The sequence below is a fragment of the Cygnus atratus genome, chromosome 1 (assembly GCF_013377495.2).
Source record: "Cygnus atratus isolate AKBS03 ecotype Queensland, Australia chromosome 1, CAtr_DNAZoo_HiC_assembly, whole genome shotgun sequence".
NCBI classification, from domain to species: Eukaryota; Metazoa; Chordata; class Aves; order Anseriformes; family Anatidae; genus Cygnus; species Cygnus atratus.
The window spans coordinates 102,635,617-102,660,673 of record NC_066362.1 but is presented as its reverse complement, the minus strand read 5'-3'; the positions used below and the strand labels follow the sequence as shown (position 1 = coordinate 102,660,673).

The 25,057-nt window shown below is 46.4% G+C and overlaps 1 protein-coding gene across 1 annotated transcript; it reads left to right on the top strand.

Moving 5' to 3' along the window:
* Window positions 1–465: 465 nt before the first annotated feature.
* LOC118247775 (alpha-2-macroglobulin-like protein 1) lies at window positions 466–23,960 on the top strand. Its single transcript, XM_050711614.1, is given in 31 exon segments — window positions 466–501; window positions 1,347–1,509; window positions 2,294–2,346; window positions 3,791–3,944; window positions 4,400–4,484; window positions 5,032–5,152; window positions 6,000–6,117; window positions 7,189–7,298; window positions 7,636–7,803; window positions 9,096–9,320; window positions 9,452–9,515; window positions 10,036–10,181; window positions 11,298–11,492; window positions 11,963–12,047; window positions 12,666–12,819; window positions 13,866–14,094; window positions 14,394–14,517; window positions 14,681–14,808; window positions 15,218–15,269; window positions 15,663–15,746; window positions 16,183–16,359; window positions 16,687–16,768; window positions 17,415–17,571; window positions 18,721–18,892; window positions 19,317–19,531; window positions 19,797–20,012; window positions 20,719–20,834; window positions 21,514–21,604; window positions 21,905–21,973; window positions 23,178–23,280; window positions 23,920–23,960. Coding segments are annotated over 31 exon segments (3,933 nt in total).
* Window positions 23,961–25,057: the final 1,097 nt, after the last annotated feature.

The window sequence follows — 25,057 nt, the reverse complement described above, 5'->3', positions numbered from 1 at the left end:
TCCTTTGGCACAGTGGCAGGCAGGAGGTGCTATGAGTCGTCCTAAAAAGGAAAATCAAAATGTTGGCACCTGTTATCATCTCCTCTAATAATAGCAGCAGACAGGCTGCTCAAGGCAGCTTGACAGCACTTGATTGTGAAAGCATTTATGGCTCCTGGCCAACAGGACTTTGACTCCCTCTTGCTATGGTTATGAGCTCCAGCTGAGAACTGCCAGCAGTTCACGTCTGTGAACGTCACCATATCCCTGCTGTTCTGATCTTTCAAGGCCTTGCACTCCTGTTGCTGCAAAAGGTGCTGATATCTGACTCAGTCTAGGGGCAGTAAGCAGTAGTAAGTTTTCAGACCTCCTTGAATGTTGGCGTTTCTTTGGTCCTAACTGCTGCAATGCCATTTAAGGTGAAATAAAACAATACGGTCAGCTTGTTGGTGTTACCCATGGGCACAGCTATGATAGTAGCCACAGATGTGTGAGATCTGGAATGAGAGTGAGGGCGGATGTGTGAGGGGTTGAAGAAAACGTGTTTATGAGATGTTGTGTCTGGGACATAAGGTCAGTACACTGGGTCTCATACAACAAATGGCATTGGTTTTGGAAGCAGCGACTGTCTCTTTCTGTAAGTGTATGCAGCATGTACTGTAGCCTCGGTGGTAATGCCTACATTACCAATAGATGAGAACAGTGTGATCTTGTCCCACCAGGATCTTGACAGTGGAATGAAGCAACCAGAAGTCTTACTAAGAAGTACCCAAATCCCACAGTCAAAACCCATCCCATCAGAAAATCAATTTCATCTGAGTTATTTATTTATTTATCTATTTATTTATTTATTTTTAAAGAAATTATGCTGTGGCAATACCATCTCAGCTCTACCACCCCTTCTCAGAGACAGTGTGCCTCCAGCTCAGCAGAAAGCAAGCAGTCCCAATCCATGTGACAGTATCGTTGCAAAGCAAAGCTGGGAATGAGACTCTGATCACGCAGACCATCTCTCAGCTCATCTTCTTCCATTGCACAAGCTTCCAGGTGAGGAGGATATTTTCAAGGATTGTGAATAGGGTGGCTATTTCATGAATTCTGCTTTAGCTGGACTGGAAAGACAGTTAACTGTGTCATCCCATGGGCCTCTCTTAATCAGGCTCTGCTTCAGCCTATACAGGTTCTTCCTGCTGTTGAGCCCCACTGATATTTTACTCTTCTAGAAAACATTCTGAAAAGTACTGTGATATCTTTCAGGGCAAGAAGAACTGGAGCAATAAAAAATCAGTATAAAAATCATTATTGCAGAAGACTAGGGATCCACGAATGAGATTCAGCTTCAGTTATGTTTACAATTATGCCTGCAGGTCCCTCCCCCTGTTGGACAGCCAGAGGAAGTAGCTTTTGTTGAGATCACAGTCTTGGGAGCCAATTCAGAGTTTGAGAAGAAACAGAAAGTCCTAATCAAGCATGCAGAGAAGAAGACTTTAATCCAGACAGACAAACCTGTGTACAAACCCGGTCAGATTGGTATGGTTATAACGCCTTGCATTGTGAGAGGAAGAGGCAGTCCTCAGGCCACAAATACAGGGTAGCCTCCAGCTCTTGGGGTGGGGCCTGCACCGCCTCCATCACCCTTCGAGGTTGTTCCTGCTTTGAGGGATTTGGATACCTCTGCCATGTGTCAGCATGGCATGTTTTTAGCATTACTAGTCATACTCGGACAGCGTGCCAGTGTGAACAGGGCTTCCGTGTTTTGGCAGAGGCATGAGAAAAGGCCCACATGGCACTGTGTTGTATTCATAATTGCTCCAGTCAGACATGGTTTGTGACTGCCCTAAAGCCTTCTCTCCCTCACAGACTTCCTCAGAAGAGGACCATGGTGCTGCAGGCCCCACACTAACACAATTCAGATCACCTCAGTGCAAAGCTGTTTTCCCCATTATCTCTCCACCTGCTGCTGGCATTGACCTTCACGGCAGGCAAGACTGAGGGCTTCAATTTAGGTCCAATGTCCATAAAAAATGCTGTTTCTCACCAGCACAATCAGCCTTCCCAGAAACCCCACACTGTCCCTCGTAGCATTTTTTTTTCTATTTTTTAGCAGGCTGCCAGCTCAGAGCAGGTCTTTGAACTTAGGCACTAGCTTCTGCCTATACCCTTTCAATGAAGCACATTGGCACATCCATACCTATTAACAGACTTTCATTTAGAATCATAGAATCATTAAGGTTGGAAAAGACCTTCAAGGTATCTGGTCCAACCATCACCCTACCACCAATGTCACCAGTCCTGTTTTTCTTTTGCTCTATAGTCAAGTTGCGAATCGTAACCTTGGATCAGAACTTCATTGCCAGCAATGAAACAGTAAGTCAAGAGCAGAGAAAACGTGGTGTGTCTGAAAGTGCTATGGGTTGCCTCCATGTTTTCTGGATCAGTGTTTGGCCCTGCTAGGTGGACAGCTAGTCTCAGTCTTGGTTTTAGTGCTTACAAACAGCACTGGGCAATGCAGATACTGCTTATGATGCTGGGTCACAGGCAATCCCGGGGTGTTGCTTAGGGAAGGCTCATGGATGATTGGGAGACAAAAATGCTGGGGAGGGGAGAGGGGCATGAGAAGTGGCTTTCCTGAAAGCGTCCTACCACTAACTGTTATTTTCTTCCCACAGCACCGCCTAGTGGAACTGAAGGTAAAAAAACTTTGTTGAAAGCAGCGATCTCTTCACCCCTTGGGGAAGACAAAGGTTTGGAGATGACTGGAGGGAGGGTACGGATGCAGAAAGACAAATACCTCAGAATGAATGAGAACAGCACTTGAATTCTTGCCCTTTACTGTCCACACAAGTGTGGCAGTGCAGTGTTATGATACCAGTCTCATAAGGGTTCCTGCAGTGCCAGTGAGAATCAGTCAGCTGTCCAGCCAACTTTTCTAGAGTGGTCAGAGTACTTTTAGTCCCTGTAGCCTGTGAATTGAAAGTTTACGAAAATATAACGTCTTTTTCAGGAGATTTTTATATTTAACATACAGAAAATAGAAGTTAGATCAGTTAGTGTTGTGGCTACACAGCTTCCTAAAAGAGCCAAGCTTCCTAAAGCAGCTCTCAGGATATTGACCTTACAATCTGCTCGTCTTAATATGAAAGATAAAATATGAACTACAATCACCCGAGCTGAGGAAAGATGCCCAAAAGCAGTGTGTTTGTAATAACCCATACAGAGAGGTCCCAGTTCCAAACAGCAACAGACAGTTGTGGGCCAACTATGACTATCAATAAAGCCTCAAAAAGACCTTACAGCTCCACAGCCTCTCCTCATCATCACAGGTCTTTAAATCCTGCTTTCTGTTAGGGACCTCATGGTGCCTTGCATGGTGTCCTGAACTTATTTCCCCAGACTTTCCCAGGGATTCAAGCTATCACACTCCCCAGTGATCACTCTAGTAGATCATGCCTTAGGCAGCACGTGCTGTCAGGGTTGACCACTTTCAAAGTGACCTCGGGGATATGCCAGCTCAGATCACCGCAGGGGCATTTGAGAGGAACCACCTCTATCTCTTAGTGAGACTGGCTGGCAGCAAACCACAGTTTTGCAGCAGTCAGTGAGATGGTAGAGAGCAATAACACAATAGAATGACTTTGTCAATGAGACAGGGAGAAAGGCCCTATATTCTTTAAGCTGGAACTCACCTGAGCACCATAGCTGTGTCATAGGTTTGGGCTTTCAGGATGACTATGTGCACTCAAGCACAGGTATCCTGGAAGTGTCTCTTTTTGCACTTGGAAATAACCATTCTCTATGACTACCTACACAGGACCCCAAAAGGAACCGAATTGCACAGTGGCTGAATGTTACCCCTGTGGGAGGCATTGTGGATCTGTCCTTCCCTCTGGCTGCAGAAGCACCAGTTGGAGAGTATACCATCAAAACGCCTGACCGCACACATACGTTCAGGGTAGAGGAGTATGGTAAGGGTCTAAGGAGCTCACAGCAACAGACAAAAATGCATTCCCTCCGGATTCCCAACCTCTCACAGGGCTGAATTGGCCTTGCAGCTGTGAACAGCTGTGCTAGTTGCGCTATTTGTGCTAGCACCTGGAATGTCCCACCACATGCTAATAGGTGTAATCACTGGCTTTCACTCAGACCCACTGGCTTTCTCCTTCCACATGTCTTGAGGAGGGACTGAGGCACTGTCCTGCAACTGTGCTCTGTGAAGTGGACTAAAGCTGTCTACTCACACCACGCTCTCTTAGCCAGGCTGCTGTTGCATTCCTACCAGGCCTTGTGCCAGTCCTGTCAGGGACAGGGAACAAAAGGAGAGACTGTCTTTCTGTGAACAACCATCTGGGGAGGTTCTGGACATCTGGGACAAACAAGCTCTCTCTCCTTACTGCATTATATTTCTCTTGCTTTCTCACAGTTCTGCCCAAGTTCAGTGTCTCCATCCAGATGCCTCAGGTGGTCACCATCTTGGAGGAGACCTTCCATCTCCATATCTGTGGCATGTGAGCTGACTTACCTTGGCAGAAGCTGCATTCTTACTGTTTTGGAAACTGAGCAGCTATCAGTAACCAAGTGCAAAATGATCTCTGCCAACTGTCCCTCTCCCTGATGTCTGGTACCCTGACATCCTCTGCTAAGGAATTCTCCTGGACTCTCACCTTTCTCCGTATTCTCTCTCCCTACTTATTTATCTGTGAGTTTGAAAGTAAGACAGTGGATCTCCTCAGTGGGGCATGTGCCATACAGTACAGTACCTCTGCTGCATTGATTAGTGCCAGTGGGGAGGGAATAATGACTCAGACTTGTGGCCAGCACAATGTCTGCTAGCACTGTCTAGTGGGATTAACGTAAATTTAGAGAGGAGAATTCACCCACCACTGCCTTCTGCCTTAATCTGATTAAGTCTTTGTAAATTCTTGGCTCATGATCCATGAAGATATTTCAAGCTGCTGGGCGGTATGGCTGCAAACCACAGGCTAAAGCAGATATTATTTGTCTTGAGTCAGTGTTTCTGTGCATATATGTAAGCCCTCTCTGCTATTTTGCCAGGTACACATATGGAAAACCAGTTCAAGGTAGTGTGAAGGCTGTGGTGTGCCGTAAGCATATCCAGTATAAAAGGAAGTCTCCCAAAGCCAAGCGTAGTATTTGTAAGGACTACACTGGCAAGGTGAGCACACGGGCTATCCACTACTCCTGAAAAAGAGAAAAACGGGGGCAAAGAGAAGGAATAATGCTAACGTAAGATGTGGGGTGGGGATCAGCTGTTGAAGCAGCATGTTCTTCAGTCCAGTCAAGGATGATGGACTAATATGTTCTTAATTCCCCTGTGAAATAATCTTAACCCATCTCAGTAATTTCTCTAAATGCACTTTGATGCACTCAAAGGAAGGAGCATTTGTAGACAAGCTAACTGCTGCAGATTCACCTACAAGCCAGGTATTGTGACAGGACAATAAAAATAGAGATACTGTCCACATCAGTTGACTTCTGCTGGATGCCTTTTAGCAAGAGATTTTCATCTGATGTAAAGAAAGATGTATATACTGTTTCCCAGAAACAGCTGTTTTGGAAAGACAGAGATTACCTCTTATGTCTAAGCAAACAATTGCAGTTCAGCATAAGCTTTACTCATTCATCTTTGGGGTTGAATAAATGTATCTACATTTGTTTACATGTTTTTAAATAACCCAGCATATATATATATTAAAGATAAATCCTGCCAGAGCAGAAAACATCATGTTTCAAGGAGAAATGGCAATTAATGTTTCCTACTGGCATGTGAATGACTGTGTAAAGAGTGTAAAGCATGTTTCACACACCCATGCTTGTGAACCAGGATCTCCTATTCCTCAGTGCCCCAGAAAGAAGATGGTTCATGCCAGTATGGGCAGCGCTCCTTTATCTCAAGTGTCTTAGTCACGTAATTTAGACTTCTGGGCCTTGGGTTTAATCTGAACAACAGAAATGATTAGTGCATTCATAATCAGTTAATAGATTCAATTTCACACCCTCAGACAAATGAGGACGGCTGTTTTACCACTGAGGTGCACGTTAAGACCTACCACCAGAAGCGTACTGACAATTACGATTTCAACCTGGAAGCTGTGGCTGCTTTGAAAGAAAGTGGAACAGGTAGCAAAAACAAAAAACACAATTCTACACTTTGTGGAAGGTCTTTTTATTTACACTCTTACAATATGCTTTCGTTTGGGTTTTCACCTGCAAGACTCCCTGTGTCTTGCACACAGCGAAAAAGTGGAAGTTTCTACTCTGGCTTCCAGGGGGCAGGTGTTCAGAGGGTTGTGTCTTTCCTGGAAGCACTACAGCAGCATGGGGCATACCACTGAGGTCTAACTCAGACAGGCAATGTGAGTTCTTCCAGTTACAAGATAGCCTTTACCAGTATGCTTGCTCCTCTAGAAGCTGGTCTGGCCATTCCAGCTCTGACAGTCACCTTGGTTTATCAGAGATGGACCAGAGCTGCTGTTTCTCCTCTTCTGGTTACAGCAGAAATGTGGACCAGGCCACATTCTTTTTTTTTTTTTAAACCACATTTTAGGGAAGTCCTTTGGAATGAGGAGGGGCTTAGAGCAACCAGTGATAACGTGAGCCCTGACTTTGTACCATTAATAAATGGCATCTTGCCAGATTTATCTCAACATCCCAGGCAGGGATATGAAGCTACTTGCCCAGAGCTAAATAGCCCATCCTGGAAGGTGTCCTCTCTTCCAAAATGTTACAAACCATTCCTTACAAGAAAATGTTTCCCAGCCCCCTGCTGAAAGCAGTAATACATATTCACTTACCAAGCAATGACAGTGATTTCAGTTGGGCACCGCATGACAAGACAGCAGACCGTAAAATAAGTTGTGTAGTCAAGGGGAAATGCTGCCTTATAGAGACTCTGCTGTGAGAATGCAAAGAGAATGAAAGTGGATAATTGGAAGTGGAACAATTTTAAACAAAGTCAGAAAGAGCATTTGGGTCTGGCAGAACCCCCGTGGTAGGCCTCTGTCCTTCCAGCAGCTCACAATGTAGGAGACACTATTAACAAATAATGTGTGTTAAATGACTCCTGAAGCTAAATGGAGAAACTACAGTTCCCTGTGAGTGATACTCCAACGTTTACCTCCATCCATTCAATCCTTCTGCCTTTGCTCAGACACATGATACTCACTTGCGTGCATCTCCTGTCTTTCTTAGGAGTGGAGTTCAACACCACTGAAAACTGCAAAGTCACTTTTGGTATCACAACTCTTCAGTTCTGGGGGACAAGCTACTACTATCAGCAAGGAGCTCCTTACTATGGAAATGTAAGCGAACAGAGCAAAAACGTGGAATGTTCAGCCTGAGGGGATGGCAGACACAGAAATAATGAGTCCCCTTGCTCTGAGCTGTCCAAAGCTGCCACAACTCTTCTATCCCAATCTCTCCTTTGATGTCTCCACCAAGAGATAATCCAAAGGTGTGACCACAGAATAGGTACATAGCTTTGCCAGGTGGGATGGCTTCTGCATAAATGGGGAGGCATTGGAGGAGTTAGGGGGCCACACTGAGAATCCCTTTGCAGAGAGGGGAACTGAGTCTTCTACTGTGAGGCAGATTTTCAGTTCCAAGGCCTCCAATTTTCTGTTTTCTGCATTGTTGCAGCTGGAACTCAAAAGTGGCAATGGGACCCACCTGAAGAACAAAAAGGTGATTCTTACAGTGTCCTATGGTAGCAGGAAGCAGACCAAGACCTACTTCACAGATGACACTGGGATGGCCTCTTTCATCTTAGAGACTTCAGCATGGAACAGCAGTGAAGTCCGACTGCAGGTTAAGGCCAATGAACACACTGGATTTGGCTAGCACTAAGCAATGCATCCCTCAGATCCATAGTTGATGTCATTGTCTCTGTATAGCCAGGGAGGTGGAAGTGCGGAGCAGTGAAATGACAGATCTAGGGCAAGAGAAATATTCCTTGGCAGAGCCAGCATTCTGATGCTACACGCAGTCCCTGAACAGTCAGGAGACAGGATGACAGACAGGTTTGTGGACAGAGGCTGTGTGATGTTGTGACTGAGGTCTATCCACATAGCACCTCTGGTTGAGGTGGACGAGGCTCTGTGAGACTGGGCAGGGACAGAAAACAGAGGAAGGACTCCCACATGGCATGGGATGGGAAGTTAGGAAAGGAGCCAGGAGAGAAGCATCTGAAAATACACGTAGAGAAGAAAAAATGAGTGACCGGTTCGCTGTGTATCACCCTCATAGCATAAGAACTAGGATATAAAAACCTTGGATATAAGAGGAAGATAATGAACTTGGATATAAGAACCTTGGATATAAGAGGAAGAAAACGTAGGAAGGAAGGAAAGCTAGTAAGGAACCAGTTGCTGCAAGCCAATCTGGATCAAAACAGGTAACCAGGATGGAAGGAGCAGAGTGGGAGCTAAAGATGGCTGCCAGGTATAGGGAAATGACAGAGAAAAGTTCTCTGTCTGCCTTCCCATGAACCTGGAAGGCTCGTCTGCTTCTAGGGGTAGGTTTCTAATACCTGCCATATCTACACTTCCAGGTCAAGGCACATCTTTCCTTTTCATCATATTTTATGTAGTATCTTATATGAAGGATCTTGACCTGGCTGGAAGTCTGAAAGATGTTAACATCATAGTCTTGGTACAGATAGATCATAGTTTAGAGATGAGCAAGGCTCTTGATCTTCAGTTGTCCCCTGCCATCCCTACTGAATGGATCAGGGAAATTGCTAAAAGAAATATGGTGTGTGAGTGGAATAACACTGAACAGTGAAATACATTATCAGGGCAGATCCATGTTGATACTTTCCCCAAGTGTACCATATGAATGTGAAGGGTTCAGTGGTTTGATCCAGGGACTATTAAGCCACTCTGCACAACTGAATGATTTGGCCTGCTCTAGGGTTAGCAGAAGCCTCCTCCTTGCCTCCTTCTGTACTTTTATTTCTCCTTCCTTCAGGTCAGTATAGTGGTGCTTTCAACACCTTACTGCGGGAGGGTTCAAAGGCTGCTGTCCCATCAGTCACAGTTTTGGCCTGGGGAGATTGGTAAGAAATCTTTGAAGACCGAGCCACCTTTTCTGTGCCACAGGCAAAGACCCAGCCAGAGGAATTCAGCAGTCAGAACATGAGGGTGTCTTATGGTACTGCATCCCTCACACTGAGGGCCTTCTACTCCTCCAGCCGTAGCTCTGTGAGGATCCAACCAGTGCAGGCAGCGCTGCCCTGTGGGGACGTGCAGCAGGTCACCGTGAATTATCATCTCCTGGCCACTGAGCTGGGGGACGGGGCTGCCAGAGCAGAGTTCTACCACCTGGTGAGTGCAGGGCAGCACAGGCAACGAGGTCAGCTTTGCAATGGGTCTGTGTTGGCATAGGGCCCTTTGCTGGCCCAGAGACACAGAGTAGTGGCACTTGTCAGCCCACTGCTCTGTTCATTCCCCTTTAGGTTTTGGCCAGAGGATCCCTTGTGCATCACGGCAAAACAAGAGTACTTCTTGATCCACCACTAGGTAAGAGTGTCTAAATACCAAGAACAGATTAAGGACCCAACAGGAAAGCCTACATGGGGAAGGACAGAGAGATCTGAGACCAACAGGAAACAACAAAGCTGGCAAAAATAATTCAAGTGGAATGGCAAATATGCTATCTCTCTTCTGCCTTTTAATTTCCCTTTTTTTTTTTTTTTTCTGATCAAATGAAGAAATTGTCAGAAGTTAGCTGCCAAGCAGGAATTATCAGAGGCCTCCAAGAGAAAACTCAGAGAATCTATTTGCCACGCTCCAGTGGAAAGTCATTTCTCTTGCAAGCATGCAGTGTTGCAAGATCCCTCATGATATAAGATCAGTGCTACAAAATGGCACTAACTTACAGCCTGGTCTAGCTGTGGCCTCCCCAGAAGCAAGACAGAATAGCTCTTTATCCAAGTAACTGTACAGAAGTATTGCAGAGGATGACCATTTTGCTGCCATAATCCTTACAGACAGACCTCCTTGCCTCTTCCTATACTGCTGTTTCTCCTTCTTCCCTCAGGTCAGTACAGTGATACGTTCAATATCAGTCTTCCCATTGACATAATTTCACCCATGGCTATGCTCTTTGTTTACACTGCCTTCCCTGAGGGTCAAGTGGCAGCTGACAGCTTCAGCCTGAAAGTTTCCAAATGCTTCAGGAACCGTGTAAGTAACGCGCAAAACATAAGGGGGTCATAGGCTGGAGGGTAGCCAATTAGCTAAAAACTGTCAATAAATGTCCAGTAGAACCCAGTAGTCACAGACTCCTCTTTCAATGTCTTCTGTCCCTCTTTCTTCTTCCATTTCAGGTGAAGCTTGGCTTTTCAGACACGGTGGCTCTTCCAGGATCAGCTGTCCATCTCCATTTGCAGGCTGCACCACACTCCCTATGTAGCATCCGTGCTGTAGACCAGAGTGTACTTTTGCTAAGGCCAGAGGCTGAGCTATCCAGGGCTAATGTGAGTCTAAGGCTGAGCCCTGCTGTTATTGGAGAGATGCCTTTTGAATATCTAATTACAGTCACTGGGTAATCAGGCACAGTGAATATATCAACAGGTATTTAAATGGGGACAGGACATGGCTTCATGAGAAAAAAAAATGAAGACAAACATCAATCATCAGCCAAAATTACCAGTTTCTGTGGATGGATCTAATAGAATAACCCACTGACAAGCCCAAGTACAAACTAATGACACATTCTTGCCAAACTTAGTGTACTTTGCAGTAGTGGCAACCAAATGTCTAGGGACTTCCATCTCCTGAACCACCTCATGACAGCGCTCCAAAAGAAGAGTTACGTTAGAAGATATGCCCAGTGTATGATAGGCTCCATAACTTTGTTCCAACTCACACAAACTGGACAGTCCTTCCATGCACAGACTAGACTGGAAGTGGTGCTTTGGCAGTGGAAAGGTCTCATTTCTCACCTAGGCCTGGGATGCATTATGTCTGAGGACACTTGAGCTGCATCTTGACACTTGTCTTGGCGAATCCAGGATGTGCCCACAGTCAAAGAAGCCTTCTAAGGATTCTTAATGGCCTCCTTAAGGAGCATTAAGCTCTCAGGTGAAAACTATGAGCCACAGCTATGCACCTGTGCCCCAGAGGGGTTTGTGTTAATGTTTGTTCTACATACCTGAAACTTGTGGATGCTTTCCATGAAGATAGAAAACCTTTGGGGATGGATTTTTGTGGCAGGCAGGGTCCAAGCTCTGCCTCCATCACAGAGAATCTTGCCTACCTCTCAAACTAACCTGTACTGTTTTCATTCTCTGTCTGCAGGTGTACAATATGTTCAGTTATCCTCAAGAGCACCCCAGTATCCTCACAGACTCTTACAGTGACTACTGTACTGTCCACAAGAGTTCAGGAACCATCAGTTCTCAGACCATGCTTCCACCAACTACTACATCACCCTTTATGTACAACAGCTATTCTTACGCAGTGTCCCAGCCAGATGTCTATGGACTTCTGAGGGTAAATTTAATTTCCATAAACCCTGAAATACCAGAGCTGTGCCCTTTTGTATCCTGGGTCAGCCCAGAGCAGCTTCACAGATTGTTCTTCCTGTAAACACAGCAACTTCACATTCTGAATTTGCCAAGCTTTTGAAGTAAGAGATTTCTGACATCCCATGCTCCAAGCTTTATAAATTCCCATTGATCAGGCACATCCCTAGAAGCCGGCTCCCCACTTATCCAAGACTCTAGGCCCTCAGACTTTGTAGTGGTTGGAAGGAAAGGGAAGAGTCAGAGGAAATAGGAGGTTGGACCTGGGCTTTGTGAACAGGGTGGCTCCACATTCTCCCTGTTTAAATTTTCAAGTCAGTCAGAGGTGTAACAACACGGGGTGGTTGATATGTTGGGAGGTGGGGGCAGAGACAAACCCCAGACATACCACTCCCTCCACTGAAATCTGCCTTCTTTTCTTCCCCTTCTTTCCCGCAGAATTCAGGTCTAACGTTTTTAACCAGCCTTAAAATCAAGTCTCCAATCGAGTGCCATACCCAGACCACTTTCTACGACTACATGTGTACATTTTAATTTATCGTGCTTCTTTGGAAATCATGGGTAACATACAGGTTGCACAAGGGCAGCTAAACGTGCAGTGCGTTGAGGAACTGGGAATGGCTTCCAGGGATGAGTGGGATGTTGCACGTGAGATGAGAACCACAGGAAGAGGGGAAGGGTCCTGACGTGTCTAGTGCACTGGAGTGGCAGAAGGTTGACTGCATTGGAAGAGCCCACCTGGAAGCTTCTGGCAGACAGGAGGATAATATGGCCAAGGGGGAAAAGATAACTCTCCCAGGAAGAAGGATATTTTTGTAAGACTAATAAAGGTCTCACTGTAAACCAGATAATGAGCCAAGATTGGCTCTGGGCAGTATAGTATCTAAGTCTTTCAGTAGACGCTGAGAGATCAGAAGTGTGAGCAGGCAGAGTTCTTCATGGGGGAGCACGCATATGCTGGAATCCACGTGCTGAGTAGTCCACTGGAAGAAAGTAGTGAAGTAGGTCAAGGGCATCTTGGAGAGGACAATGGGGATCCGAATGGGAGTGGGAAGGATGGAGAACTGGGTTTTTCCCAGCTGAACTGTATCCTGATCTCAGCAAAGTACTGTCTTTGTATGAATGCTTGTATTCCCAATAGCTTATGATCATCTGGAAGACTTGGAAGACTTGGATCCAGAACTAGATGCTGCTGTTGAACATACTGAGTCAGAGCACATTGAGCTGGGCAGCAAGGCAGGGCCTGTACGTACCTGGTTTCCTGAGACGTTCATCTGGAGTCTGGTCCCCATCAAGTGAGTAATTATGGGCTGTGGCCCCACACGGACTTCCTGTCAGCCACAGCAGACAGAGAATAGGCAGGAGCAGAGCCAAGGCATTACCACTTTCATGCCCATAAAGAAAAGGGGAGTGTGAAGAACTGGATAAGGAGTTCAGCACAGTTCCTGGATCTTGAGATTTTCCAAATGACCCTGGGGAACTTAAAATCACAGGCTCCTGTAGGATGGAAGGGGCCTCCTGAGGTCTGGAGCTCATCATCCTGTACAAGGCAGATGAGGTTTTAGATCAGGTTGCTGTAGTCAAGTTCTGAGTGTCTCCAGGGATGGAGACACTAACTCCTTGGGCATCTGTTCTGGTGTTTGACTATTCTCATGGCATTTTTTTTCTTGTCTCAAGTCAGAATTTTCCATGTTCCAGTTTGTGTTTGTTACCTCTCATTATATCACTATGCACCTCAGAAGAACTTGGCTCCATTGTCTCTACACCTTTGCATTAGGTAGCTGTAGAAAGCAGTGTGATTTTACCATAGCCTTTCCCTTTAAATATTGAAACCCCTGGTTCTTTCAACCTCCTATTGTACATCAAATGTCCCAGCTCCCTGATCATCTTGATAGCCCTCCACTGTACTCATGCAAGTGTATCAGTCTTTATTATACCATAGGACAAAAACGGGACACAGTATTCCAGATGTGGCCCCACAAGTGAGAAATATAGGGCAAAAATAACTTCCCCTCAGCCCAGTAACTGCAGTCTTCTTAATATAGTCCAGAGATGACCTTCATTGCTGTAAGGGCAAATGAGATGACTCACGCTCAATTTTTCATGCACCAGGATGCCCAGCTGAGGATGTGCTCTATCCTATTACCCAGATCATTAATAAAGCCATTAAGCAGTGTTGGTCCCAGTATAAATCCTTGAGGGATGCCACAGGCAAGCAGTCACCAGTTGAATTTTGTGTCACTGTTCACCATTCTTTGACCGCGATGGTCAAGTGAGTTTTCTGCTCAGCTTATGATCCACAGGGACAGGGCTTACCTCTTCTGGTCTGTTTTCTCCTCAGTGATTCAGGGTCTGCTGAGTTATCTGTCACAGTACCTGATAGTATCACAGACTGGAGTGCCATGACTTTCTGCACATCAGAGACGCATGGGTTGGGAATCTCAGAGACCACCAGCCTGCGGAGCTTCAAGCCCTTCTTTGTGGAACCCGTCTTGCCCTACTCCATCTTCCGGGGAGAGTCATTTCCCCTGACTGTCAAAGTTTTCAATTACCTGAAGCAGTGCATGGTGGTGAGTGGCTCCCTCCAGGATTGGTGTTGGGCAAGGGAATGTATGGTAACCGTACTTTACTGACTGAGGCCCTCTTCAGAAATCAGCTCTTCAGAAATCTCCACACACGTCCATCTCGGTCCAGGTTATCCTTCCCCATAATCTCAACACGGTAGGGTTGTGATGCCATGGGCTGTTGGTGGCCCACAGGTATTGCAACAGGGCCATTATCAAACTCACCCTGGTTCTAACTGACATTTGGATCAAGGAGCTGAAAATAGCAGCTCTGTAACCTGAATTCCCTTTCATTTCACCTCTAGCTCCAGCTTAGCATAATGAACTCCAGCGATTTTGAATTTGTGCATGCAAATGTCAGGTTCACCGTTTGTCTGTGTCCCGATTCAGCGAAGACATTTTTCTGGGATGTGAAAGCTACTAAGCCAGGTAAGAGGAAGACAAGGGAGGGGCAGGGTCTCAAGCAGGAATGGAACTGATCTGGAAGGGAGAGTGACCTGTTATGGGAACCATAAATGAGCAGCCTTAGGCTGAACAAACTGAAATGTAGGCACTGATGTGCCACCTGGCATCTTAAACTTTTGTTCTCTAGGGAAGGTGAATTTCACCATCACTGCAGAGGTGATTGATCAGAAAGATGTTTGCACTGAAAGTACAGCTGTTGTGCCAGAATCTGGAGGGAAGGACACAGTGGTTAAGCACCTGCTGGTGAAGGTCAGTGTGCTTCAGGTTTGTGGTGGGATCAGAACTGGGTCAGACTCAATATAGCCTGGTGGGATGGGTCTAGGAAGGGAAATCCCACTTGTCTGTTGGCACATTTCTCAATGAGGTTGGTCAAGGAGAGGTTCTAATGGTAGGTTGTGTAGGGATGAGAGCTGAATACCACCAGTCTGGATATGCTTGGTAGGACAGAGACATCAGAACTGATTGCTAACAAAGCAATGTAGTCAGAGGCCATGCAGCAGCTAAGAAACCTGCTTCCCAGCAAAACTTCATCAGCAACATGCATATCCCTGTGGAAAGCCCATGAGGATGGAAGTCTTGCAGGAAGGTGGGGTGCTGTGCAGCTGATATCTCAGATTATTGCTCCCTCTTCTGCACTGACCAGCCTTTTCCCCACCAGGCAGAGGGGCTGCTGGAGGAAAAGACCCGCACCTCGCTCCTGTGCCCTAAAGGTAGGTGTAGATACCAGGCAGACAGGGACTAGCTTAGAACTGGGGCAGTATGTGTGTGTGAACCACGGAGACCAAACAGAAGCAGGGTGGTCTGTGAACAAATCCAGGAGTGTCTAGAGGGGCATGGAGAGGGGCGAGTCAAGGATTTTGGAACTTTTATGGAGAGGCAAAGCCGTTCAGCTCTACTCAGTAGCACAAGCTCTTGGCAGCACAAAGCCTAACTACATCACAGTCACACATCAGTGGGTGGCCTGATCTTTGTGTCACCCTCTCTTTTCGATGCTTACTTCAGTACAGATGAGGTGATTCCAGCCTTTTTCACACCATCTCCTGGGGATGCCTGTGGCTCTGCTATCTCCCTCCTGCATGTTGTTATGCTGATGCTTTTGCCGTTTGCAGGAACTTCAGCTTCGGAGACAATCACTTTCACTTTGCCAGAGAACATGGTCCTCGGGACAGAGAGAGCCCACATCTCTTTCTTAGGTGAGATCTAGGGGGATCTTAGAAAGTAAGATTTTTCCCTGCAGGATTCTTTTCTTCTAGTGCCACTTCTGTAACTTCTGTAGCAGAGTAACAGGAGGAAATGTGTACAGTGAGGTGTAATATTTGGTCCCCATTCTTCCAGAGATTCATCCAGTCCTGGTCTCTCTTATACAAGTGACACTGGGCTAGATGGGCTTGTAATTCCACCAAGCCAAGAGACATAGATGAGTACCATATCACTATTATTATAGGGATGCACCTTTGACCATATAGCTCTGCATGGCCAGAGCCCTGTAGACTTTAAAGTCACCCTAGTGTGAACAGGGGTGAGCTGAGCCCACTCTTAGCAGGTTATCTGGAGAATCAGTGAGCATAGATTTTTTTTTTTATATGCAAGAATATGTAAAGCTGCCAAAGCTGTGGTTCTATTGTACAGGTGACATTTTGGGGACAGCACTGGACAACATAGATGAGCTCCTCCAGATGTCCAGTGGTTGTGGTGAGCAGAACATGGTTCATTTTGCTCCCAATGTCTTTATCACACGATACCTCCAAGAGACAGGACAACTGACTCCAGAAATCAAACAGAAGGCAATTGGCTATCTGGAAAGTGGTGAGTGGATTTCTGCTCATGCTGAGTTATTAAGCTGGTGATGTTCACTATGCTAGGTTGTACAGTGGGGATCTCAGGAGACAGGTGATGCTGAACAGGATTTGTACAGTGTCATTTGTGTGATGCCATGGGAATTGCAGTGTTGTGAATCAGGCTGCTGTGTCTCAGCTAAACAAAGGGTTCAAGACACCTTTAAAAGCTCTTTGCTGAGTTCCCTGGAGACAATGCTTTCTATAGTGATCTGCAGACTTATTGTCAGGGCAGGTTGTCACCTTGAGAACATGCCAGACACAGAAAATTTTCACTACCTCCATTCTCTTCCTGCAGGATACCAACGGCAGCTTCTATATAAACACGCAGATGGCTCATATAGTGCCTTTGGGGAAGGTAGCGAGCCAGGGAACACATGGTAAGCAGAGATGTCCAGACACAGTTGAGGAACAACAGCCTGACCTGGTCAGGCTCAAGCTGTCCTGGATTTTGGCCTGGGGAATATAAGGGTGTCTGGAGATGTGCAGGTATTTCATATGGACACCACTTCTGAGACTTTTTGGAAGAGCACCACGAGACAGTGAACTGACCTGAGGTACTGCTCTTTGACTGTTTGTGTTTGGACACCCCAACCAAGCCTGCTTTTGAAAACTTGGCTGCAAAGCCTTCTTCTTCCCAGCTTTTCCAATGCGCTTTGTTCCCAGAGGGGATTTGGGAAAGGGGCTGAGTGAGCAGCCTTTATACTTACCAAAAATCAGCCCTCGTGTTTAAATCACAGATGTGTACTGTGTTGGAATTGGCAGAGGTCCAGGGGAGCAGTGAACTGTCAGTGAATTTTCTATCTCAGACATCCTCTTTCTGCAAATGGGTGAATCTGAGCTTGAGTTTCAATAGCATCTATCTCATGTGCATTGCTTCCAGTTCTCAGTCTGCTCAGAGGCTCTGATGTGCTGGCATTTCTCCAGGGATGAGATAACAGAAGACACAGAGACTTTTGTCTCCTTCTGGAGATGGATGTCAGTAACTAACTCAGTCTGATTTTCTTCACCCTTCCTTGGTTCTAGGTTGACTGCCCTTGTCCTCAAGACATTCAGCCAAGCCCAGGACTTCATCCATATAGATGAGCAGAACATTAAGGATGCTGCCAGTGCCCTGATTAAAAGTCAGACTCCATCTGGCTGCTTCAAGAGTGTGGGGAAACTCTTCAACAATGGCCTGATGGTATGACATACTCTGGCTGTTCATTGGGTACCTCAGGGCTGCTTCACTTTCTTGCCTAATTTGGGTGCCAAAAACAAATGAGGACTACTGCAGTACTACTGCAGGAGGGAGGCTCTGGTGTGCTCAGGTCACCCTTGAGTGACAGCCAGGGTTGTGCTTAGTCATGATTGTACTTTTTGTTATTCCCTTGGTAAACAGCTTCCTTTCCCATTGCTGAACTGCTATTTCAGCCTTCAGTCTGAGTTTCTCCCTGTACAGAGAGAGTCAGAAGTGGAGCGAATGGCAATTAATCGCAGCCACCCATGTGAGACTCACCATACCAGGGATGCGCCTTGTTCAGTCAGAAACAGCACTTGTACATGCACAGACACACACACAGCACCATCAAAGCAGAGCCTGCAGCAGTTCAATGCACCAGACTTCAGATAATAACTACTCCAAGTGAAGAGAATGGTACCTTTCATTTCCCCTTGCAAAAGCTATGTTTTATTTTGGTCCTCCAGACTCTTGCCGCTCATCCAGATCCTCAGCTGAGGTGCCGTTGTGCAGCTGGGTTGTGGGAATATCACTTTCCCCTGGCGCTGAAATCTGCTGCTGCAAATCCTTTGCAGGGAAGGAGAAAGGGAAAGGGGAATGCGTTCTGTGTTCAGCAGAGGGTAATAAGCTACACAGAGGAGCTTGAGGTGCTGTTGTTGAGAAATGGGACCTGCAAGAACAGACACCAGCCCTGGCACTTCTTTAGCAGAGGAACGGGACCAGCACTGTTGTCTCTGCTGGCTTGGAGTTCACTCGGGGCAGAATGCAGTGGAAAACTTCTCCTGCTCTCTTCTCATGGCAGCTCTCCTCTTCTGTTTTGTGGTGGCTGCAGGGTGCAGTGGAGGAAGGACTGGGGCTGAGCTCTGCCATCATCACAGCTCTCATACACTCCGGGACGCCACGCTCTGTGAGTAACGGCAGAAGGGACACGCTGTATGTGCAGCCGCACTGCAGACAGTACAATGGCACCCTGCTTTTGTTCACACAGGAGTGCATGATGTGTTTTCTCCCTGTGTGACCTGTCCCTGTTTCCACCCTCCCCTGCACGCATCAAGGCTGCATTCCCTCCCCTACACCCTGCTATCAATTGGTGTGCTTTCATTTGCATCCTAGGACCCAGCTGTGCAGAAAGCTCTGAAATGCATAACGGACCTGGTCAATGCTGACAGCGGCACTTCCAGCCTCTACAGCCTGGCACTAGCTGCAAATGCCTTTGCAGTAGCAGGTGATAAGGCACTGAAGCAGAAAATCCTCAAAAGACTGGATAAGGCAGCCATAAGATCAGGTACCAGAGACTGCAGGACAGGAGAGAGGGGTGTTGGCAGGATTGTGTAGAGAACCCAGGGCTGAATCACCAAGAGAATGTGGGGCAAGAGTGGGGAACACTGGCAGAGCTCTGGGGAGAGCCCAAGGCTTGGATAGCCTCTGTTTGCCACAGGCTATACCCATACCGTGAGACGCACTTGCTCTGTGGATGATATCACAGTCCTGATCTTCCAGTCATCCAAACAAGGGGAGTGTCATGGATATTGTAGAGCTCCTCCCCAGCCTGCAGGACTGTCTTTATTGGCAAAAGCAGGATGTGGGGGACAAATAGGAAAATATGTACCCATATCTTGTCCCAGCACGTCTTTACTCAGTGCCTAGGAACTACAAGGTCATTAGATACAGCTCCACACTCCATAAGTCTTCCCACACTCCACCTCTAGATGCTCAAATATTCTGGAGTCAACAGTCCAAACAGGAAGAAGATTCCCTACATTGGTATCGGGCTCCATCTGTTGATGTGGAATTGACATCTAGTATCCTCATGGCTCACATTTCAAAGTCAAGCTTGTCTTCAGATGAAATCAGAAAGGCATCCCAGATTGTGTCATGGCTCATCAAGCAGCAAAACCCTTATGGAGGCTTTGCTTCAACCCAGGTAATCCCCTGGGGCCACTGGCAGTAGAGAACCTGCTGTCAGCTGTGGTTTGTAAAGAAAAAAAATGTAAAAAAAAAAAAAAAAAAAAAAAAGTATGGATTTACAAGCTCCTGGGTGTTGGTGAGGGGTGAATATTTGTATTCCTCTGAGTTAATCCTGTTCTAAAAGTCCAACGGGAAATCTCAACCAGGGAGGGAAAAGCTAAGGACTGGGATGCGCAGGAAACAAGGATTCTGTTTTGCCAACTATGTGTCTTTTCCACCAGGACACAGTGGTTGCCTTGGAAGCCCTAGCCCTGTATGCAACCAAGACCTTCAGCAAGGATGGCCCTGATCTTCAGGTTTCTCTCTCCTCTGAGAGCTTCCGTAAAAACGTCCGAGTAGACAATACCAATCGCCTCCTGCTGCAGACAGTGGAGCTGCCTGCCATTCCCAGAGATTATACTGTGCATGTACAGGGCCATGGGTGCCTTTTCCTGCAGGTAATACCAGTCCAGGGACAAAAGGTCTGTCTGGGGAAAAAACATGGAAGCTGGGGACCTCTACCTTGCTGTTAAGTGAAGACTGAAAACAGACTGCTGCAGTGATTTGCAAGAGTGTGGGGCTTCAGAAAAAGATGGAGAGTGACTCTTTGCTCAATCAGATAATGACAGGACAAGGGGGAATGGTTTTGAGCTAAAAGAGGGGAGATTTAGATTAGAGGTTAAGAGGAAATTCTTCACTCAGAGGGTGGTGAGGCACTGGAACAGGTTGCCCAGAGAGGTTGTGGATGCCCCATCCCTGGAGGTGCTCAAGACCAGGTTAGACGGGGCCCTGAGCAACCTGACCTAGTGGGTGGCATCCTTGCCTATGGTGGGTGGGCGGAACTTTGAGGTCCCTTCCCACCTGAGTCATTCAACGATTCTGTGATGATTCTATGATTCAGGGCTGGTAGGAGTAGCTGCGATCCAACAGGGAGGAAACCCAAGGAAAACCAAGAAGTTCCCAAAATGAAGTCAAGATCATCACCACCCAGTCAGAGCTGTATTTCTTCTCCAAGGAGTGCAGTGACCACCACCAGGAGCAGCACAGTAGCATCACCTCTGCTTTCTCTTACACCAGTGCAAGACAGCAACAAAACATTAGATGAGGATACTCACCATCAAAAAATTGCTGTTTCTGCCAACTAGCTTCTTTCTGTCCTGACAGGCAATTCTGCGGTACCACATCCCTCCGCCAAGGAAGGACCTCACCTTTGCTGTGTCTGTGCAGACAGAGTGCACAGCACCCGACGCCACCCAGTTTCCTGTCACCGTTCACACTCGGTAGGAGACACTCAGTTGCCCCTCTCCTCCCCTATGCTAAGAGGCTCCTGGCACTACACCAGTCTCTTGACAGCCAGGATTCTCCTTTATTCATGAGGTCCAAGCGCTAAGATGTCCCTGTTCTTTTAACTACGCCACTCCTCAGCTGGGTGGAAGGTACAAGGCCATGGAGGGATGAGTTGGGCTGTAGTCCTATCTCATCATCATGCCAGTCATCACAAATTCTCCCAAGCTCTGTGGGTCTCATCCCCTTCCAAGACAAGGTCCCAAAACACTAGTGTTGTGAAGGGTCTGTGGGACTGACTGCTGACACTTATTCCTAAGTCTCCCTCCCTCCTGGTTAGCTGTCATGTCACTCTCCTCTGCTTTACCCTTGCCTGATTTGGGACAGAAACTACCAACAGAACAAGAGGAGGATGGGATATTCCCTGCCCTGACTAGAGAAGGAGACTCCAGAAGCCTCCAAAGGAATAAAATTCTCCTAGGCTGAGCATAATTAAAAGATAAATCAGGGGAAGTACAAAAATTTATCATAGTGCAGAAGCAGGTATGCTTACAGGAGGAACACTGGAAGGAAAGGCAGATTCCTCCACCTGAGTCCCAAAGCTGGGCTGGAGTATCTGTGGAGATCATGGCTCAGAAAGTAACATTAGTGCTGTCCCCTGGGTTCCTGCTGCAGCTACACAGGGAACCGTGTCTCCACCAACATGGTCCTGATCCAAGTGGAGCTGCTGTCTGGATACAGCCCCGTGGCAGATTCACTGGATGAGGTGAGACCACAAGTTTGTGTCCAGCTGGGATGGGAATGGTGACAGATGTCCGTTGTGCAGGTTTCTATGCAGAACCATCATCATTTCTGTGGGCAGAGAAACATTGTTCTTTTCCTTCTAGTAAATCTTTACACCCAGAGTCTCTTCCAGGCCACACAGAGATCTTCACCTTTTCTTCCTACTGCCTTTTCCCACCCCATGAACTTTCTTGGCCATATGAACATTTTACCCATGCAAAGGTCAAATATCCCTGAATATTTATGCTTTCTGCTAGAGTTTTTCTGACTTTTTTTTTTTCAGCTAAAGAAAATGCCCTTAGTGAAGAAAGTTGAAAGTGAAGCTGACCGAGTCGTTCTTTATCTGGAGGAAGTGAGTGGAATTTAGATTAATGTCATCATTAGGAGGACTGTGAGCTGGCAGATATAGCTTTTAGCTTACTCATGCATTTTGGTTCTAGTAGTATTTTAAGTATTGAGAGCTGCTGTTCTGCATACCAGCCACATTTGCTGACCTGGAGAAGTATGTGTGTCAGCCTGCAGTATTTCAGCTTTAGAGACTGTACACAGGACCACTTAAGTGAAATGCAGCTAACTGATGATAAGACTACATCTGCTGGCACTGTTCAGAGACTGTTAAAAGTCCGTATACAGGATCTGATCAGGACTGGAGAGATAGGAGGATCCATCCAGTAAATTCAAGCCAGTCTGAATTCTTAGAAAGCCCTTAAGTGGCTTGAATTTAGTAGGGCACATCCTGGATTGCACATGGAGTTTGCCAAGATCACCCAAAATTAAACCAGGTGGTTGTGTGAGCTGCAGTGCTCTCTCCAGAGCCTCGTTAGTCAACAGATTAACAACCACTCCAGGTTTTCTCCAGCTCTATGTATACATAAACAGCAACAGAAATAAGAGCTGGCATGAATTTAAAATTCTGAATTTCCAAGGAGCACTTCTACTGTTCTGCGATTCTTTATCTCCAGCTGTCATTCAGCTGAACCAAGTTATCCTCATAGAAAGCTGGTTATTGTAATGCATTAGACTTGCAGGGGGACTGCTTCTGTTACATCTACAGCACAGAGCAGAAAGCACAGGGAAAGATTTCAGCTCAGGCTGCCTGGTAGCACAAGATGGAACCGATCAAATGGCATTTTATGTAACTACCATCATCCAACAGATGTTAATCCACAGCTTGGATGTGGCTGCTTCATGGTGAGAGTTGTGTGAGACTACAGAGTCAGAGCTGATGCAATAGGACTGCATATAAGCAAGTAGCCACTGAGGCAAAATACATGAAGGAGAAGAGCTGGATCGGAATGTGGGATTGGTTGGGAACACTAACACTGTACCTAATGCACATTGATTCTGTGGACTTGATGTCTCTCATGAATTGAGTTAATTTTGGAGACACAAAATGGGAGATGGCCACAGAATGTGAAGTAAAAGGTATTTTTGAGATGGACTAGAAGGATCTGCTACAGTGGTGATGTCTCCATAGGAGCCTGGGTGAGAGCAGGTGGAAGGGATTGTCTTACACGACTGGTTCTGGCTGTAATCTTTGCATCTCTTGGTCTTAGCTGACTCGACAGCCTCAGGCCTACACTTTGCTGATGCAGCAGGACATGCAAGTGAAAGATCATAAGCCGGCTAATATCAAGGTTTATGATTACTACATGCCAGGTGAGCTCAGATGCTGTACTGCAGAAATCACAGAAATGTCCCACTGGGAGGAACTTTCTGAAGTTGTCTTTCTGAAATTAGACTTTCTGGTCTAAGACAATACTATCCTTAGCATGTTTATTTAACTGCCCCTTAGAAACTCTCTAGTGATGGACTTACCCTCTTGGGCTTCAAAATGGTGGATTTTTCTTTTTCTGGACTCAGAACTCGCAAGCTTGAAGCTGGCACGTGGCTCCACTCAAAGTCTAACTCTTCCAACAAGAGACAAGCAAGAAGCTCGGAGCCATGCTTTTGTACACTCATTTTGTGGAAGGCAACAAAGGAAAGGGACTGTAGTCACTATAGTGAGGGGATGGCTTGGAAGAATGACAGTAATAATTTGTTCCCCATTCCCTGAGTTCTTTAGCAGGAGGAAAAGCTGGAAATGTGTCTAGGATTGTTATTACTTGAGAAAGTGAGGAGTCCATAACTATAATTGAACTTTGCTACATGCAAGTGGTTTCATGTGTCATGGCAGAGGGAAGATGTGGGCTGTAAGCTAAGGGGACACCTCTTCTAGAAACAGAGGCATAATGCTGGGTTGCTTTAGGGAGTTTTTGGAAAGTGATCTCACTGACACGTTTTCCTCTCCTCTTTCAGAAGAAACAACGGTGATCAGCTACAATGCTCCCTGCACATGAGGTGAGGGCTGGACACCTGTTTTGCCATCACAGGCATGGTCCTGAAGAGTTTGGAGAGGGAGGGGGATGCAGGCAAGGGCTCTTCGTCAAGAAACTTTTGACACTACACACTGAGGGTAGGGAACAATTAGCAAGGTTAAGGGTGAATTCCTGTATCCCAGTGATTAAACCAAGGAAAGGGAGAATTGAATTTGAAGTGGAAAGTTTGAGGTGACCAGCCCTTAATAGAGTTGAAGGCATGTTTCATAAAACAAGGGCTGACTGTCCTGAGTCTTACCACCAGTCCTGGCATTTTGTATTGAGTATACTTAACACAGTTCCTATTTGTGTTATTTGTCCCACAATTCTGCAACCCTCCAGCCCTGTCCATGCAACATGCTATGTCGGCTTTACTGCAAGACCTGACTTTTCTTCAATGCCAAGCCTTCTGCAGCCTCAGACTGGCTTCTGAGCTGTGCCAGGGAACGGATACCTGTCCCATCCTGCTTCCAGGCTGGGCGAAGGCAATGCTTGAACTCTGAGTGTCTGGTCATGTTCTAAACTTTGCTGCATCCCCGTGCTTCCTTGTCTTCAGTCCACAACATGGAGAAAAACACCTGCTTCATGGGTCACCTGTGGGAGACACACAGCCCTGCCCTGGGATGCCTGCCACAAGCCCCACATTCTTGGTGAAGATGCTGCTGCAGGCTTTGTACAGGCAGCTGAGATGTACTTGTAGGACAGCCAGACAGAGCTCTGTCCTTGACGGCTTGGCAGTCTTGTTTGGTCACGAGGCACAAAAAACCACCCTTGAGTTCCCAATGTTTAGTTTTAATACTTCAGGAACACAGACTTTTTTGTCCTTTTTTTTTGTCTCCACAGGATCAGGGACAGACATTCTCTGCAGTCTCTGTCCATCAGTCCTTTGTCATCCCTGCTAACAGCCACCACATGGAGATAAGAAGCAAAGAGAAAATACTTGAAATCACCTTCTGAGCAGTTAGTTTCCTAAAGGCTAGGACTATGCCAGCTGTCTTATTAAAAGTCAGTAGACTAGAAGTGTCTGGTTGAGTGATCATTCAAGTTTACTGTTTTTCTTCCAAACTAGGAAAATCATG